The sequence below is a fragment of the Thamnophis elegans genome, chromosome 5 (genome assembly GCF_009769535.1).
Source record: "Thamnophis elegans isolate rThaEle1 chromosome 5, rThaEle1.pri, whole genome shotgun sequence".
Classification (NCBI taxonomy): Eukaryota; Metazoa; Chordata; class Lepidosauria; order Squamata; family Colubridae; genus Thamnophis; species Thamnophis elegans.
The window spans coordinates 75,487,036-75,504,525 of record NC_045545.1 but is presented as its reverse complement, the minus strand read 5'-3'; the positions used below and the strand labels follow the sequence as shown (position 1 = coordinate 75,504,525).

General features: G+C 41.2%; 1 protein-coding gene across 1 annotated transcript; it reads right to left on the bottom strand.

Annotated features, from left to right (window-relative positions):
* Positions 1 to 820: 820 nt before the first annotated feature.
* Positions 821 to 16,820, bottom strand: SERINC3 (serine incorporator 3). The gene is given in 13 exon segments (XM_032218601.1): positions 821 to 1,516; positions 1,866 to 2,082; positions 4,629 to 4,803; positions 5,440 to 5,478; positions 5,481 to 5,529; positions 6,864 to 7,033; positions 7,722 to 7,859; positions 9,061 to 9,140; positions 9,607 to 9,628; positions 9,631 to 9,763; positions 11,802 to 11,842; positions 11,845 to 11,962; positions 16,779 to 16,820. Coding segments are annotated over 12 exon segments (1,200 nt in total). The 3' UTR covers positions 821 to 1,516; positions 1,866 to 1,889.
* Between the last annotated feature and the right edge of the window lie 670 nt (positions 16,821 to 17,490).

Sequence of the window (17,490 nt, the reverse complement as noted above, 5' to 3'; positions counted from 1 at the left end):
TGTCTTTGTTAATCTGTATCCGAAGTAGAAAAATGGTAATAATTTTTCCAGAGGGTAATTGAGGTGCTTTGTTTTCTATGGCTAAGTTTGCAATTTTGTTCATGGATCTGTTTTATTCTCTCTCTGTACAGAATTAGAGTATATACATTTATTTTTATACTGCACTTTATAAAATGAACAGTCTGTCTGCATGAGTGGATATTAAATCTTATTAATATTAAAATATTAATATATAAACATGCTGTTTCAATGAATGTTTTAATATCATTGAAGCGACTGTCCAGATCTATTAAAGCCTAACTAGTGTAACTCTGCAGGATGGTGAAGGAAAATGCATAAAACTGAATTAGATCTAAATGAAAAATGCAATTTGCGAAGATGAATTTGTTTTTCAAGCTGCTTCTTGCTTTCCTGCATGTTGAAGTTCTCAGAATGATGGGCACCAGCATAGGGGACTACAACTAAAGCAGGGAATCAGTTGAGCACAATTGTCTCTCTGTGCAATGTACAGACTATGTAGAGTAAAAGTAAACAGGTACTTTTAGTGCTTGTGCCAACTAAACTTTTATACTAGAATATGAACATATGACTCAAGAGCCCCATGTGGAGGTTCTTTGCCTAACACCACAAGTAAGTTGTATGATGACTTACCTTTAGACATAAACCAACTTCACTGCTTGGGCTAGATGATAATCATATGCAGAACTGCTGAAACAACCAGGCACCAAAAATGACACTAAAAATTTAGTTTTAATCCAACATATTTATAGTGCAAATAATGTCAAACTCAGTGGAATTATATATTAACAAGCATTGTTTGTTAGTTTGCTTGTTTCAAAAAGCATGACTTGAATGTGTTTAAAGTAAAAGTTTAGCAGTATGCTAGATTCTTACAAAATTTGTTTTCTACAATGATCCCAAAAATTGCCATTTATAGGCTTGGTATATTACATTAGTGCTGTTCTGTTAAGAAAAACACTTTATCCATTATTCAAAGCTCCATCAGATACATTTTTTTCCTGAAATGGAATGTAAAGCAATGTAGCAATGGTACTCACTTCCATACAGTGAAATATCCAAACAACTTTAGAATATATTACTTTCCGTTCACACTTCCAGTAGCGATAATGTTTACACAAGCTTTTTACGAAATCCTTCAACAGCACAGCTGTAGTAGATAACAGGAATGCTAACTTTGAATTTAACACGTTAATATGTACAGCGCTTAGATTCTGCATTAAGCATTACACAAGTTAGACTTCTATTTGTCTGCCTGTTGTAGGAATGATGCCTGGAGTCTTAGGTCCACGAAGCAATAACTTTTGGCTTTCAGCAGAGCAGAACGTCATATCTCCATGCTTTCACAGAAGTTACCATTTAATTGAAGTCTCGATTGGTAAGGATCAGGGGTGCCACCAAAGTCCAGACATAAATAAGAAGACAAACCCAGCTTGAGGAGATCTTCACCCAGACAACTGGCCATTTGCTTTTCAGTGTTTTCGTTTCAGCATCAGGACTATAAAATTAATAAAAATGGTACATGCTTCAATCAACTGGTAGAAAGTCTTCAGCTAATTCAACTCGAATTACACAGCCTTTGGTGTATGCTTGCTAGATATTTGGGGTTAATACAGAAGTATTATTCAGAAATTATTTTACATCTTTCCCAGCATATACAGAAGAAAATCCTTTAAGACACTTGTCACAAGATGAATCCTAACTTTAGTTTTGTACAAAATTAAAATCAACATTAAATTTCTAATTGTTTTAAAAAGGTTCTTAATATATAAACAATCCCATATTGAGTTAGCAATCTACAGCGGTAAGGTTTTTTTGGTTAAAATTGCTGTCAAGAATATACTCACCTGTACCAATTGTAAGAGTCATCATTATGTAGAGGAAGCGAGAGTTAACAAGAAGTGGAAGACGCTATAGCTGTACTGGACACCATCCTTTTCATTGAAAACCCGGCGGACTTCTCCATCTTCTACATCAGCTGTATTTGGTGTATCATCCAGAATGACACTGTCACTGACAGATAGCGTCAACTTGTTCACTTGGCTGTTGTTAGAAGACCGGATGCTGCAAAACAAGGAAGGAGGCTTCAGAAATCTAGCTTATAAAAAAAGGACACTTTTAACCAAATTACAGCTGTTCAGCATTATTCAAATTCTATGAAAATTCCTTCAGCTACTGTTGGTTCTGCAAACACAGTACGCAGTTAAAGGAAACAATTATATGGCCCTTCTCAAAAAACCATCATTCCAACCCAGCAATCGCTCAACCTGTCTCTAACCTACATGAGGAAAGTGGTTGAGAAAATAGTGGGTCTGAATCAAAATTCTGCAGATTATCTGGACTTTTTCCATCTGGGTTTAGGTCAATGTTCCCTCTAAATTTTTTTCAGTGTGGGCAGAAAAGTATAGTGTTTGAGCGGCATATTTTCATGTCTGAGCACCTGAATTTTTTCACAGATGTCACCTAAGACAACAACGAAATCAGTATTATTTAAAGTTATGTTTATTCAAGGTACCCGCTTAATTAAAAGTGTTATATAATATCAGTATCACTTAACAACGGTCCTGCTTAGCAACCAAAATGTTGGCTCAGAAACTCTGGCATTGAAGCATGCAAGTCTTAAAGCTGTTAAAGTTACAAGACCCTTGCGCCCCTAACCCTTTAGGAAAAAAAAAAACCCAGGGGTCTTCAAACCTGACAGCTTTAAGCCTTGTGGACTTCAACTCCCAGAATTCTTCCTCCAGTCATGTTAGCTCAGGAACTCTGCCATTGAAGCATGCAAGTCTTAAAGCTGTCGAGTTACAAGACCTTTGCACACCCTTTAGGAAAAAAAAAAACCAGGGGTCTTCGAACCTGACAGCTTTAAGCCTTGTGGACTTCAACTCCCAGAATTCGTCCTCCAGTCATGTTGCAGCAATGTCATCTGCGTGGATCTGCTCCATCTTCTATTTTTTTCACAGGGGGCAGGGCTGCCGCTGAAGATGCCAATGAGCCCCCACCGCCACTAGAATAGCTGTTGCCGCCGCCTCCTCCTCCTCCAACAGCACCAACATATTTGCTGCCCAGCGCTGCAGCCGAGGTGAAGCCCCCAAAGCTCCCGCAGGCGGTGCCTCCCCCTCTGCTCGGAGCATCTCAGCTGGGCTCTGGGTTACCCCTGGGACAGGTACCTCCACGCAGAGCACCTGAGCTGGCCCCCGCGTTATCCCTCCCCCTTCCTCCGCCGTGCTTTTGAGGAGCCATTGGGCGGGAGCTAGTAGGAAGGCGGAGGGGCAGGAGCAGGAAACAAGGCCTCATGGCTTCTCAAAAGCACAGTGGAGGCGGCAGCAGGGGTAACCCAGAGCCCAGCTGAGGTGCTCCGAGCGGAGGGGGAGGCACCACCGCCGCTGCCATGGGTGGGGGCGCCTGCGGGAGCTTTGGAGGCTTCACCTCGGCTGCAGCATTGGCGGCAAATCCGGCAGTGCTGTTGGAGGAGGAGGAGGCGGCAGCAGATATTTCCCTCAGCTACCGGAGCCTGTGACAGAAATCACTGCGCGCAGTTAGAAACAGCTGCGCGGTGTTTTCTTGCCACGTGCACGGCCGCGCACCTTAGAGGGAACAGTGGTTTAGGTCTGTCTGGATACAAAATTAAGACCACACTCACTTTCTTGTGGGTGGCCTGTGGTAAGATTTGAGATACAGAAATGCAACCTCATGCTCTTTCCTTAATTCTGGTATCTTCCAATTCCAGTAATATGCCAATTTTGATCACACTTCCTTGTTCAGAGATGGTAAATTATCCTGTTTCAGAGTTCACGCTTGAATCACAGGTAAGCTGGGGCTAAATAGGCTTTTGCACAGAAGTGAACTGCAACAACCATGGCCATTCCTGAATCAGAAGACTGTTTGGTCTCCCAGAATACCGACTAATCTGTTCCAGGCTGCGGGAATCGCCACCACCTATTGCCACCTCCGTGCACCCTGTTTCTGGCCTGTTCCAGTGGTAGGTATTGCTGCTGCCGGCGATCCCCGCCGCCTGGAACAGGCCAAAAATAGGATATGCGGAGGCCAAAAATGGGACACACGGAGGCGGCGATCCCTGCAGCCTAGAACAGCTGATTGTTGGTATTCTGGGAGGCCGATTCAACCGCCAATCAGCTGCTTGTGCTAAATCAGGCTGTGCTGAAGCTGACTAGTCTTTGCTGTTTGCTGCAAGGAGGCAGATTTTTTTTCTTGTTTTCCTCCCCAAAAGCTAGGTGTGTTTTATAGTCCAGAGCATCTTATAGTCCAAAAAATACTGTAATTGGAAATGTTATGCAAGCTCTTCAGAGCTCATTAGAGCACTTTAAAACGATCATTTTCACATCAAGATCAACAATGGTCAAATTTCAGCTAAAACAAATTGAATTTTAAAAACTAATATTTAGTCGATTAACTCAAAAGAGTTTAATCAGCACGAATCCTACTACAATTAGAAGACACTGTAAGTACTTTTAATCAGGTAATTGACACCACTTCAATCAAAACTAATTTCCCTTCATTTAAAGAGAAAGTTTCTATTTCATACATCCAAATTTAATATAATATATAATAGATTATATTAGAATAGTTTCAGAAAACAAAACATATCTTACCTTGAATACAGGAGACAAACTACGAAGATAATAAGCCCAACAATGCTCTGTGTATCCCACCACTGAGGTGATTTTTCTGGTATAGGAGTAGGAATAGCAGTTGCATTCAACGAGATGGAAGTAGGTGCAGATATTTGGCTGATAATGTTCAGAAGGCTTGGGTTACAGTGGTGTTCTGAAAAGAAACATTTTAAAGAGAAAATATACATAAAACATATATTATATACAATTCTGAGAATTACTGTTGTCTGTTGTCAAGTAACCTAAATAGGCATTTGGCACTTGTTACAATGAAGTCTCTCTACAACAAAGTGTTTGCAAGATGTTTCTTAAGGAATTCAAGTACTTCTAAAAAAACAATCGAAATGTATAGTACTGAGTGAAGTGAAAAGGAAGTGTTTGTGTGCATGCAGCTGGGGCGAAACCCGGAAGAGGAACTGCCCAGGGGGCATGAGCGTGCTGGAAAATGAATTTCTGGTTTCCAATGCGCGCCAGCCACCTAATCTTCCGGTTACTAGCGAATATGCGCTCATGATCAGCTGGCCGGCACGCATGCTCATGCCAGAAAATGGAAGACCAGCTCTTCCAGTTTCTGACACTAGCACATGCGCAAAAGCCAGCTGATCATCGAACGTGCATGTGTGCAAGAAACCCAGAAGAAGAACGGGCGACGCTATGGGTTAAAAGCTATAGCTAAAAAGGTGATATGGCTCCACGTGCCACTTCAGGCACGCATGCCAGAGGTTCGCCATCAGGGATATAGCATAATGGTTTTGTTCCCGTCATACTATTTGCATTGATAGAAGCTTACCGGGCTCGTTAGACATGGCTGACCAAGTGAGGTACATGGGTAGAGAGTAATCACAGAAGACTGGAGAAGCCCAGAATGAGGTTGATGTTCCTATTTGAGAACAAGTAATTTTTAATAATGTAAATTATTTTATGATCATAATCATGAAGGTTTAAGAGGTTAAAGCTGTAGCTAGAAAGGCTTCATTTCTGCTACGGTATCAGGCTACAGGTAGTCCTCGACTTATAGCCGTAACTGAGCCTGGAATTATGGTTGTGAGTCAGGCAACATGTGAACGGATCTGATTTACACCATGTTTTGTGATAGTTGTGAAGATGGTCCATTTTACCCAATGGGCATACTTTGTCAATAATTGGAAGTAACTACCAGAAACCAACGAAAAATATCAAAAATTGTGATGCAAGATGCTGCATGTAGCCATGAGAATTAGCTGCCTAATGCCTAAAAATGAGATCACATGACTGCAGCATGTATTCAGCCATTATAACATTGAAATTGGGTCATAAGCTTTCCGTGCTCTAAGTGGCCAGTCATAAATCAAGAACTACTTTTATTCAGCATTAAGCATTGTCAGAGGCATAAAAATGATCTGGGGCTACTATCCACATCTTGCTTCTTGCAGCCACAAGAACACTCTCTTATCAGCCACAGAACCAAAGTATCAGTAACTCACAATGTGATTTTCACCATTTTGAAGAGGGGAAACGCATCCAAACTGTTGTACATTCCACAAATATGTTTAGCACTTAAAAAAAACCTAACCATTTTTTTCTCAAAACTCAAAATTGTGTGTCTGGCTTATTATATCAGCAGATTGCTCCAACCTTTCCCCTATCCCCAAAGTTAAATCTAGTCCTTATGTTAAAAGGCTACTCAAACTTGACCAAAATAATTTATGTTCTGTATTCACTGATTTATTCTTAGAAGCATTTGCAAGATATACAATCCTCCAATATAACACCTAAAGCAAATAAACCATCTACCGTATTTTTGGGAGTATAAGACGCACCAAGATTTTGAAGAGGCAAATTTTTTTTAAAAAGTTTTTGCACTCTCCAAGCCTCCCAAAAACGGCCCATTTTTGGGAAAATGCACCTCCCCCCCCCCCCAAGGGCATGAATAGCCTTTAGGAGGCTTGTAGAGTGCTCTGGGGGGAGGGGAAGAAAGCAAAATTGAGCAAAGAAATGGCACGTTTTCCCCTCATTTTTGCCCTCCCCAACCTTCAGCCTTCACTCTGGAAGCCTCCTAAAGGCAACACACGACCATTTTGGTGAAGGGGGCGGGGTTTCGGGAAGCAAAAATGATGTATTCAGTGTATAAGACGCATCCAGATTTTCAGCCTCTTTTCTGGGAAAAAGGTGCGTCTTATACTCCAAAAAATACTGTAAGTTTGTTCATTTGAAAGCACTGCTTCATCATCATACCTGGACTTTGGGAAGGATTGATGTGATCGATACAGCAATGCATGCGATCATATTAAAGCTGATGAAGACCTTGTTCTCAATACAGCCATCTGGTTTTGTGTAGAAGACATAGAAGAGTACGATAGCAATGAACGACATAATGTAGTTCAAAATGGTGCAGGACAGGAGAGCTGAAGAAAACAAGCAGATCCCTTAGAAGTACTCAAGTGCTAAACTGGACCAACAATATTGTTTAAAGATGCAATTCATTTGTGGAAATTATTCTCACGAAGGGAGAGCCTAGTTTTCTCCTCCACAGAGAGCATCATTTTATCCTAACAAATGTGCATAATGCTACTTTCTAAAGCAAATGTTTGCTTATAGTGGCAGGTTTTGTACTTTTTCAATATTAAGACACACTTAACCCTCACTGCATTTGACAATCACAGCATTATCCCTCTTTAGCATTATCCAATACAATCAGGAAGCAAAATCAGGAAGTAAAACTGACACGACCAAAGATCAGTAGAATATCCAAAAAGCTGGATGCAAATGGAAACAAAAAACTATACCCAGTTCTTAAGAACATTCTTCGTATACAAACTTTGTTTGCTATTAACTATGTCTTCAGATGAATAATGCTGACATTTTTTAACGGCAACCCCATTTTTTGTTCTATGGAGTAGGGCAGGTTTTTCAAACTTGGCCTCTTTTTAAGATGTGTGACTTTCAACTCAGTATGTTGAAATTTACATGTGTGTCTTGGAGTTGCCAAGTTTGAAAAGCACTGTAATAGATGGCTCTAAATACAGTCAATAAATTGCCCAAGCAATTTAAAGCTGCTGTTTCATTTTATTATTCATCAGCCAAATGACTTACCAGCATACCAGCATCTGGAATTTCCCTCTTCCATCCGTTCAACCCAGGATTCATTCCAGGAATGAGCAAAATCCACAAGCAGCAGCAGCTGGATGAGAATGAAGAGGAAGGCACCCCCAGTTCCAAAACCAAATAATACTAGAAAGAAAGAATTTACCATCATGACAGCATCTGAGTAACTGTATCTCAATGGAGCCAGAGAGAATAATCATCTTCCATGTAATGTACTGAACAGGGATGTGAATGATGGGGCTATAACCCAAATAGGGGAGGACAGAAAGCTGATCAATCGTTATCAGCTTTCATACTGTACATACTTTAATTTGTATGCCTGTTAAAACTCATAAAGCTATTTCAGGTGCTATTTCAGGTGACACAAAATGTCTTTCTGATTGGTGCTGTGCCAGGGAATTTACTGATCAGCTAAAATCCATTTAAAACAATTCACGAGCAATCTTTTAAAATAAATTCAGGTGCATGCAGCACAGGAGTGCTTTGAACTGCATTTAAGGATAAGCCATCCTACTTGAGAACTATCAGAGCTGAGAACTCTAATGTGGATTTGAATATAAATAGGAAAGCCACTGTATGCAGTGGCTAAGTTGCTGGCCTAGAAACCAGGAAGCATGAATTCTAGTCCTCTCTTAGACTGGCTTGGTGGCTTTGGGCTAGTCACTCTTTGGCATCCCTCTCCACCAGATTATTGTTGAGGAAAATAGGACATGGGAACATTAGGCATGTATGCCTTGAGTAAATTAAAAAAAAGATGGGATAAAGACCTATATTTGAAGAGAACTTAGGATGGCAAATTGGGAAAGGTTATACATACTGCAGAGGACATATTTGCACTTCTATTGTTATCTCTTAGAGCGGTAACATACTACTGGAGTAGCAATCCTCAAGTCTGATAATCTTAAAGAGGAAGAAAATTATAGCTTGCTCACATCACTCCCTTTCCCTCGTGATCATACTGGAAGCCATGTTTTATAGCCTAATAGAATTTGGAGTTTGTCTCTCCTATACAACATTTACCTTTGCTTTCTTGAAAATGTGTGTATGTACAGAGGGTGTGCCTATGTACATGAAAGGAGGGTTTTCTATTAGATGTCTCTCTTCCTTGAAGCCATTATGATTGTAATAGCTTGGTGGAGCATTCAGTACCAACCACTGGGTGGTACACATTCATCAAATCCCCCTCTAGTAATTCTTCCTTGGACTATCAGACGGCTTTGTCTATATAAGCATTTCATTCAGTGGATATTATTTGACATTTAAAAAAAATACTTCCGGCTATTATAGTTCAATAAATGATGACATTTCCTGATCCATGCACACTTGCCTCTTGTGAAAGACCCTTCTGGAATATAAAATGCCCCAACCATGATTCCAACAATTGCAGCTACTTTGAAGAACCAAAATCTATTGAAAATAAAGAAGACAATGGAGAATTATTTCTCTGCCGATATTAAGCTAACAAAAGTAAATATTTCAAATGGGATGCATCTGGCTATAGGATAAGTCTCATTGGTGATTTTTAACTGAAGGACTATTAAGAGGCAGTTTTTAATATCTATGCCCTGAGAAAATGAGCCAAATTTTGGATGTTGGGTATTTATTTATTTACCATCATAATCTCCGGAACTTCAGGCAATTTACTAAACATACAACAATCACACTACCAATATAGCCAAGAATAAGGAATTGTTATTTAGTCATTATCCTGTTTCATTTCATGGGCATGTAGTTATTCAATTTTCCTGCTTGGAATAATGAATGTTTCCTAGTTTAACATTTGAATTAAAATGCATTCAGTTTTGGAAAATTATTATTTCAGGTGGTGGGCAAAATAAATAAGGGATTAGTCCCCATTTTCCATTTAACTCACCCATTGTGGATGGCAGCCCGTGGGTCTTACTTGATTTCACTTGTATCATAAGTAAGGCAAAGAGGAAGAAAAACACAGCCATAGCAAAACTGATTCGATAGACAGCTCTATATCCAACCAAAGCTTCACAATCAAAGCCATCACAAAAACCAGGCACCTAAAAGAACAATACATTCAAAAACTTTAATTACCATGTTTCCCGAAAATACGACCTGTCCTGACACTAAAGCCTTGCCACATATTTTGGATGGGCAAAAATATTAGCCCCTCCGCCCCAAAAATAAGCTCTATGGACAACCCCCGCCCCCTCTCTGGCCAGGCAGAGCACCGCTTGCCGACCTAGCGAAATCCCGAAGGCGCCAAGCTGCGGGAACGAGGTGGGGTGCAAAGGCACTCGCGTTGCTTTTAAGTCGGGGGAACGAGGTGGGTGCAAAGGCACTCGCGTTGCTTGGTGCTTTCGGGGTACCGCTAGGTCAGTCAACGGCGCTGTGCTCAGCTGAAGAGTGGGAGTTGCTGGGCAATCCCCCCCCCCCCGATTACGCTCTATGGCTGTGGGCTACGTTGCAGCTTCCAAAGCACGGACATAGGATACTGCTCTGGGAGTATGCTCTATAGTGTACGCTACCATAGACCGTACTTCCAGAGCAGCATCCATCCTCCTTGCTTTGAAAGCCACAAAAAAATAAAACCCAAGCAGCGGGCAGGGCACCAACAGCGAAGATGCCCTGGCTCTGCAGGTACTGTAGAGTTAGCCAAGGGCATTGTGAGCCTGCAAGTTGCGCAAGCGGGGAGCGGAAAGCCGCTAACGTAACCTCCCCCTCCAGCCATGCAGAGCCCCATTCACTCACTAGTAGTCAGAAGGCGCCGAGCCGCGGGAGGACAGAGGGCAGCGAACAGGCGCTCACATTGCTTGGTGCCTTCCAGGTACCACTAGGTCAGTCAGTGGCACTCTGCCCAGCTGGAAAAAGGGGTGTTGCCGGGCGGACTGCTCGCAAGTGTGGTCATCTCATGGCTGCTGTGTTGCTGCTGTGACAGTGCAACACAGCCATTCGACCCTGAGGCTGTGCCCGGCTCTTCAGGAGCCCAGTCGCAGGGAGCAGCTGCCCGGCAACCCAAAAACAATAAGCCCTCCCCTTAATAAGCCCAAAGCCATATTTCGTGGGTCAAAAAAATATAAGACCCTGTCGTATTTACGGTATATGCAAGTAGATTATACAATATTCATTTTCTTCAAATCCTAGTCTTACAGATGATGATCATGATTGAAAATCCATGGTTTATAAGTTGTTATTTTGTACCGCTCCAGGTATGACATGTTGTCAAGCTGACCATCTATAGGTAGTCCTCGACTTACAAGCGGTCACTTAGTGACAGTTTGAAGTTACAACAGGGCCCCAAAGCTACTTACAATTCAATGTTGAAGATACAACACTGTACAAATCCCCAACTGGTCATGTGATCACGTTTCAAGCACTTAGCAACTGGTTCTCCTTTATGGCCATTTGCAGCATCCATAAGTCTCAGGACTGCAATTTAAAGTTTGGCCAGAGTTTACCTCCAGTTTCTGGCAAAAAGAAATGCCTAGTGGGTAAAATGAATTTGCTTAATGGCATCCACTGATGTAATGACTGTGTTTACTTAATGACTGGTAAAAAAATACTATATGACCCACTTAATAATAACAGCTTACAACTGTAATTCAAGATCAATTATGATCTTAGGTAAAGGCTACCTGCGGCCAGAATGCCAGGATCTGCTGGCTCATCCTATCCTAAAATAGCTGTCACATAAACAATGCTCCCATTAGTATAAGCATTCCCAGTATATTAATCCGAGTCTGTGAAGATGCTGCCATTGTTTACAATTCCAAGGAGATAAAATATTGACTGGCTGCAGATTCTGATTCAGGACTTAATGCTGGTACAGACCAAATCAACTCAGTTTTGCTCATGTCTAGGGCTCAATGTTTAATAACTTCCTAGTTTGGTCATAGCTCCTAACTTGAAATGCTGATCTTTCAAATTAGTCTGGACTGGAGTCTTATTGCGCCTAATAAAATGATCTTCTTCTTATTAAGAAGACAACAAAATTCCACTTTTTTTTTTCCTTTCAACTTTCAGTGTGCCTCTATCTTAACTGGAGGGAATCAGTGCCCAATGATGTGTATTATAAACAAGATTTTAAAACCTCAGGACCTCTTTGAGATGTTTCTCCATTCCTGGTACCAGCATGATGCATGCACAAAAGTACTAAGAAGAAGCAGGGAAGCATAAATCAGCCGAGTAACTGTAGAATTCTTGCTGTTAGGACAACAGCCACATAACAAACATGATGCACCACTGCAAAGACATGGAATCTATAAAAAAAAAGAGGAATACATGAGAATATTTAAGTATTAGCAGTACTATACATCCTTCAAAGATATTATATATAATGGTCTTAGTGTAGTCATCGTGCTATTGGCCATATGTGACCAGGGCACACAACCATGTGAAATGCATTGAACACTGAATGCCAAATTAGAAAAAGCCAATATAGAAATGTCTTATGATTAGGAGGGAACTAATTTCTAGCACATTAACAGTCCAATACCAGTTTAACGCTCTGATTAGCATGAACAGATCACTTAGACATCCTAAAGAACAATGGCAAAGTACTCATATTGCAAGAAAGTTGTAGGAAGTAAAGCCAAATGAATAAATCATGCCAATCTCTGCAGGTAGCCACCTTAATGAGAGGTTATATAGTTCTCTTAACTGAAGCCTTCAATTAAACTTATTTCTGGTGATATATTTTTACTTTCTCATGACATAGTAGATTTAGGGTTAGCGTTCTCTACAGGAGGGGTCCCCAACCCCCAGTCCATGGACCAGCATCGGTCCGTGTCATGTCAGCAACTGGTCCATGCAAACAAGTGAATGCCCATCCACTGACGCAGGCAGCACATGAACCATGCCCCTCTGATCCATGGAAAAACGTCTCTCCACAGAACCGATCCCTAGTGCCCAAAAGGTTGGGGGCTGCTGCTCTACGGGCAGTGGTGGTTTTCAATGATTTAACAACCAACTTTTCTGTCCTAATGATTTCTTCCAACAACCAGTTCACCAAACTGCTCAGAATGTTAACAACCAGTTTCTCTCCGAAGTGGTGCGAACTGGCTGAATCCCACCACTGTCTACGGGGGTTGACTCCAGTCAGCCCTACTGAATTGCTGTAACGTAGTAGAAATGCTGTACTTCGTCAATGTGTGCATTGCACATGCTCCATATCTTAATTCATACCTAATTCACAATTTGCCTGCTCATATTAACTAGAACATTGTTGAGCACTCCACCTAACCTGTATCAACTCTGGGCAATAACCAACTCCATGTTATTAAATTGCCACCCAAATTAAGAGAGTAGGGTAAAGAAAAATATTGTTATACTGAAAAGATGACTGGTGAAGATTAAATGTAATATCAACACTAAATAACAGAAAACCCTTAATTTTCCAATAGTTGTATAGAATGGATGGAACTACTATATAAATTAGTGTAGCATTGGTTATTTTTGAAAGTTTAGTAATTCACAACATACTAATATATTTTATTGTAGGAAAAATCTATACCAGCCAACTAACATAGCACTTTGTACTTTGAATAAGTCTTAGTTCTGCTCAGACTGAAAGCAATCCAGAGGCACTCAAGTGGAAGCTTTGACCATCCTGATTCCCAAGCATTTTAATGTTTTAACCTCTCTGAAGAGCAGAAACATGAAAGCAGCCCTTTGTTCACTTTGCAATCTCTGCCTTCTTTAAATAGTTATATTCCCCTTTTGTCTTCATTGTAAAGTCCTTTGTTCTAAATGCCTGCAAACCAGTGGAAATGAATAGATGTATCTCTCTCCTATACAGCCTACAAAATATCCATGGTTCCAAACTGTTTTTAGGGAATAGGGATGACCACCTAAACCTGTTTAGAATAATTCACTGGGTTTTAAAGAAAGAGAAGTTAGAAGGGTTAGAAACATGGGATGGCTCCAGTCACCTTGATGGTTTGGTTATTATGTGGACATGCCATCTACCACACTCCACTCAAAAGGTTATGACTCAGCAGCCATTTCCTGACTGAGACATAAGTATAATTCTTAGAGATTAAATCACAAGGCACAGGAAACGGATGGAAGGAATGAAAGTACAACCCACAGAATCAAACACAAACCCTTAAACAAAATCAAAGCTGTAGATAATCCAATTTTTACTACCACCTTGACAGCTATATTTACATGAAATAACTCAATGTGTATGTTTCCACAACTTGGTAGGGTTTTTTTACCTATCGCCCATTCTCTGTTCAATGGGTTTAAATTATTTAATAAAACAATTTAAATAGTTTGATCGAACGCCTTATTTTTTTACACTACTTGGAAGAATTAATATTCGTTCGAATGGACATGAGGTTCACTCCCAGGTTTTAGGATTACAGCCTATCGAACCTCTTGGGGGTCTCGCTTGTTGCTAGGCGGATACCCCAAAAGAAGAGCAGAAGACACCGCCCCCTTGTTTATGTATCCTGCTTTAGACAATATATCGCCCCCAGATCTGAAATATTTTATTCTTTATTTTGTCCAGGCATATATAAGGTAACAGATATAAGTATAAACATGATTATGAATACAGGAAATGGATACAGAATAAGTGGGGATAGTAGGACAGGGACGGTAGGCACGTTGGTGGCTTATGCACGCTCAATAATAACAGAACAATAATCGGGATGTCCGAATTGCCAGATTTGCCATAAGAACTCACAGCAGGATTTGCTCCTTTGTAGGATACAAAGCTACGGATGTTCGTCTTTCATTTCCCTCTGGTTGCTGGATTCCGGGTCCCGGAATAGTGGGATCCACCCCCATCTGGACTGGGATCCATCTCAGTCTCACCCCCCCCGCCCCCCGCAGCACCCATCCACCCACCCGGACCTCACCCAACTGGCAAAGAGCAGATCACGAGCACAGCCCCCATGGCGATAGCGATGCCCCCACGGAGCCACTTCCGACTCTCTCCAACCTCGAGCACCCAGCGCTACTGCTAGCCCAGTCGACACCCTGTCGGGACGCGCTGATTGGCCGCACCTACGCTGCTCCCCGAGCCTGTCATCGGGGTGGGGGCGGAGAATAATGAACCGACCAATGGAAAGATTCGGTCCGCTGTTCCGCGAGCCAGGAAAGAAAAATAGCGGCCACCTTAGCAGCTGCTAGGGGGTGGGGGAAGCCTAATAAAGGAGAAGTGCGCTGATTGGGTGGAGGGTTATGATGGATGGGAGATTATTGTCTGAATTGACCAATGGGAAGTTAGACTTCCCAGATGATGAAAAGCATGGGGCAGAAAAGAGATGAAATAAGGGCAGAAGCATTTCCGCCCGTGTTCAGTCACGCAGACCTGGATACAGTACTGTATCTGGGGCGACCGTTGGTAAATGCGCGGTTGCTTCGCCTAAATAAAGAAGGAAGAGGTTCATTTCGTGGTATTCGTGGTATTCGCCATTGCGATCTGCTGCTCTAAGAAAACCTTGGTGTGTTTTAACTGCTTCTACCCCGCTGTATCCAGGGTGGTTTGTAACTGCAATCCACGTGCTCCATCCAAGTAAAAAAAAAATCTCGGATGGAAACGAAAATACAGCTGAGTTTTTTAAAATGAATTCACAGACCTTGCCAATGCTTAGTGACTTGAAGGGTTCAGTTTTTAAAGCGAGCAAAATATTTTAGCAAACAATTTCCGAATTATGTTGCTGCTCATTGCCATTTTTATTAGTCTTGAGTGAGACGAGCTCAAACTTGATCCATTTGGGTGCATTGTTTCAGCAGCTTGGAAGATCAGGGGCAGAAAGAAGATATTTCTATTGTTTAATTATTGGGATTAGAAACAACATTTACCATAGCAAAGGGGTCATTTTGCAAAGGGATCCAAGATATTCCTTAAATCCTGAACAATCAAAACCAAAAATTTCTGCTTTTATCCAAACTGGATTATCCGATTGCAGAATCCTCTAGCAGCTATTTAGCAATAAATCTGTTCCAGAGCCTCATTCAAATTATAATTTAATGAACAGTTGCCTGGGAGTGTTATGACACTGAACATAGTGGGATTTATTAATAAATGCTTTGGACTTGATTTTATTATTCCTTGGGTGAAATCAGGGATTTCATGTTTCTCCAGGCAATGTGTTTATCATTTGAGGTTTACAGTTTTAAACTTGGTTGTCATTAGCGATATATTACTATTGTAGCATTAATCCTTGTATACTACCCAGACATCTATCTGTTGGAGATAGGCAGTTAATGTAAATCATATCAATAAATAGATGACATTCATTTGCCTCAGTGTGTAACAAGAGACTACTGGTTTTGTTCAATGTTATTCTTACTACATACTTTTTAAAAACGGAGATTAGCTCTCTTGACTGTTGTAGGAAAAGAAACAGAAAGTGCCAGAAGGTTATCTCAATCAGCCGAGCTTGCAATAAATAGCTTAGGCCAGACATGGATTCCCTCTTGAGAAAATGAACTAAACTATCCTCTGTACGCAGAGGTGCAAAATGGAAATATTTGGATTTTCTTAATATTCTGTCCTTATCTTTCAAGCCATTTAAGTTTTCCTAACAGCTTCAGTGTTAGGAAACAGACAGATGTTCTACAGTTCACCAGATCTTTTGAAGTGAAGAGCACATTTGCAAAATGATTGGGAGAGGGAGCCTATTTGTGAACAGCATCTGCGTTGGAGAACTTTAAAACAGGCAAGATGGCAATGAGAGATGCAGTCAAACCCTGCCACTGTTTATGCAAATTGGCACATATACAAAATGGATGTTTAAAGTCTGGTGTCTGTTATGTACAAAATAGTATAAATAACACCAATTCACATTTCCAATTGCTTTAATTCGCCCTATGCTGACAAGCCTATATCTGATCTTTACTATTTCATTAGATAGGAAAATACATGACTTAGAAAAAAACAATAAAAATTTTAAGTTAAGGCAAGAAAAGGAAAACTAATAGAAAAAGAGAAAAAGATAGAAAAGGAGGAAAAGAAGAATAAATAATTTCTGCTCTTTTTAACAGCTGTTATATGTACATTTATATTTACTGTTCATTCTTAAAGTTGTATAATACAGGTAGTTCCTTTCCTTAACTCACCTGCCCTAAGCCTTCCAAGGCTTCCCCCACCCTCTGGGGCATCTCGTGCTCCACTTCCTGCTCTTTAAATCCCTAGATATCTTAGCCTCAAGGGAGCCTAAAGCTGAGCAGCAGATGCTACTGGGACCTACAAGGCTGTAAGAGCTTGTAGACCGAGATCATCTTCCCATTCTGTAGACACTCCATTTATTTTGAAGTTTGTGGCGCCTCCTTATAGAACTGAGCTGCCTATAGGACAATAGAAACTGCTTCAGAATAGTACATGGTTACCATGAGGCAGCCTCTGCAAAACAGCTGAGCCTTGCATTACATTGACCAGGTGCTCCCTACAAAAAAACAAAGATGATGCATGCTGTTGGACCCTGGATCTGCTTGAAGAGCAGGCTGAATCCTGCAGGTCCCCGGGTGGCTGAATGGGAAAAAGGCCTTGGCCTACAAACTCTCATAGTCCTGCGCAACTGGTAGCGTCTTCTTGTCTGGCTTTAGGCTCTTTGAATGGCTGAGTGGGAATACCAGCCTTAAGTTGCAAGCTCTCACAGTCCTGCATGCACAGTAGTATCTGCTACTTGTCTTTCAGCTCCCTTGAGTGGCTGGGTTGGGAGCAGATCAAAGCCTGAAGGGACTGAGCGGGATGGGGAGAGATATGGGGGTGTGGGTGGACTCTGCAGCATCTCTGTGGTTGGTCGTAGAGATGAAGAACGGTGCGAGGACT